At 61.4% G+C, this 1343-nt stretch overlaps 1 protein-coding gene across 1 annotated transcript in view; it reads right to left on the reverse strand.

Moving 5' to 3' along the window:
• The window catches only part of LOC104162625 (spectrin beta chain, non-erythrocytic 4-like), a gene marked incomplete at both ends in the record, with an annotated part of 4125 nt that overhangs the window by 1524 nt on the left and 1258 nt on the right, over positions 1-1343 (reverse strand). The window contains 3 exon segments of the mRNA XM_009701394.1: positions 1-701; positions 826-976; positions 1067-1343. The exon segment at positions 1-701 is cut by the window's left edge and continues 14 nt beyond it; the exon segment at positions 1067-1343 is cut by the window's right edge and continues 15 nt beyond it. Coding sequence (XP_009699696.1) covers positions 1-701; positions 826-976; positions 1067-1343 — 1129 coding nt within the window.

The raw sequence follows: 1343 nt of genomic DNA on the forward strand, positions 1-1343 counted from the left end.
CTCCCCGTAGAGCTGCTCCACCTCCACCACCCGGATCTGCACGTCAACCCCTTGACGATGTTCAGGTGCCAGAAGCGCCAACTGCTTCCGGAGGGCCAAGACGGCCGCCCGGTGCTTCTCCACCTCTTCCACCACCGCCCGGTGCTTCCGCAGAAGAGCTTGGGTGGAGTAATCATCATGGCCAAAGTCATCACTGGAGACAATGCGGTAGGGGTCCTGCAACCAGGCCACCAAGTCGTCTGTCTCGGTGCTGAACTGGAAGAAGTTGAGGGCCTCCTGCAACCGCTGTTGATGCAACCCCGTCACCTCCTCCAGCTTCTTCCAGCGGAGGCGAACCTCCCGCATCTTCTCCTGGATCCCACCGGGGCTGAAGCGTTTCTTGGCCAAGATCTGCTCGCCTCTCTTCATGGTTTGGTGCAACAGCGCCCGTCGGCTGCCCAGCTCACCCAACATGCTCTTGTGCTTGTTGGTCAACGTCAAGACGCTGCTCAGGTCCCGGCCGCAGGTCTTGGCGGCCAGGATCTGCTCCTTCTCGCGAATCCACGCCTCGGCCTCTTCCATCTCCTGGAAGAAGGCCCAAAGCTGGCGGGAATCCTCCAGCTCCTTGCGTCTCTTGCCCGCCAGCTCCCCCAGTTCCTCCAGGCACGTCTGGACGTGGTTGACCCGGTTGCAGATGATCTGGGGGTCACAGGGTTGGTAGCCTGGACCAAGAGAACCAACTCTTAGCGGAGATTGGTTGACCTTGGTTGGAGACCTTGGTTGACCCCTCCCAAAGTCCAAGCATCTCCCAGTCTTCATGGTGTCTGTCCCGGTGCCCCACGTTACCCTCCAACTCCGAGAACTTGAGGGCGGCGGCGTTGAGGGCCTGCACCCGCTCGGCCTGGGCGGAGATGTCGGCCTCCAGCAGCCCATGCTTCTGCAGCAGGTCCTCAACCTCCAGAAGATGCTTCCCCAAATCCTTGGAGACCAGCAACACCTGGGGAAGGTGAATGAGACCACGGGGTCCAGAGCTGCCCACCGCATCCTCCACGGGGATGGCCGGTACCCGCCACATCCCGGGCTCTACCTGCATCTCCTCCATCCAGTCAATCATGTAGACCATCTCCTGGAAGATCTTCTGTAGGGCCAGATTCTGCTCGAGGCGGGCACGGCGGGCGCGGACCAGCTCGGTCAACAGCCCCCACTGCCGAAGGATGTTGTCCTTCTGGGCGCTGATGCGCTTGGTGTCGTAGTAGCCCTCGGACTCCATCTCCAGGGCCAACTCCACCACCACCTGGATGCGCTCTTGGTAGGAGGAGATGTCGGCTTCGATGGCCTCATGCTTCTTCATGGCGGCCTCCACC

This window comes from Cariama cristata, unplaced genomic scaffold, assembly GCF_000690535.1.
Source record: "Cariama cristata isolate BGI_N322 unplaced genomic scaffold, ASM69053v1 scaffold34895, whole genome shotgun sequence".
NCBI lineage: Eukaryota > Metazoa > Chordata > Aves > Cariamiformes > Cariamidae > Cariama > Cariama cristata.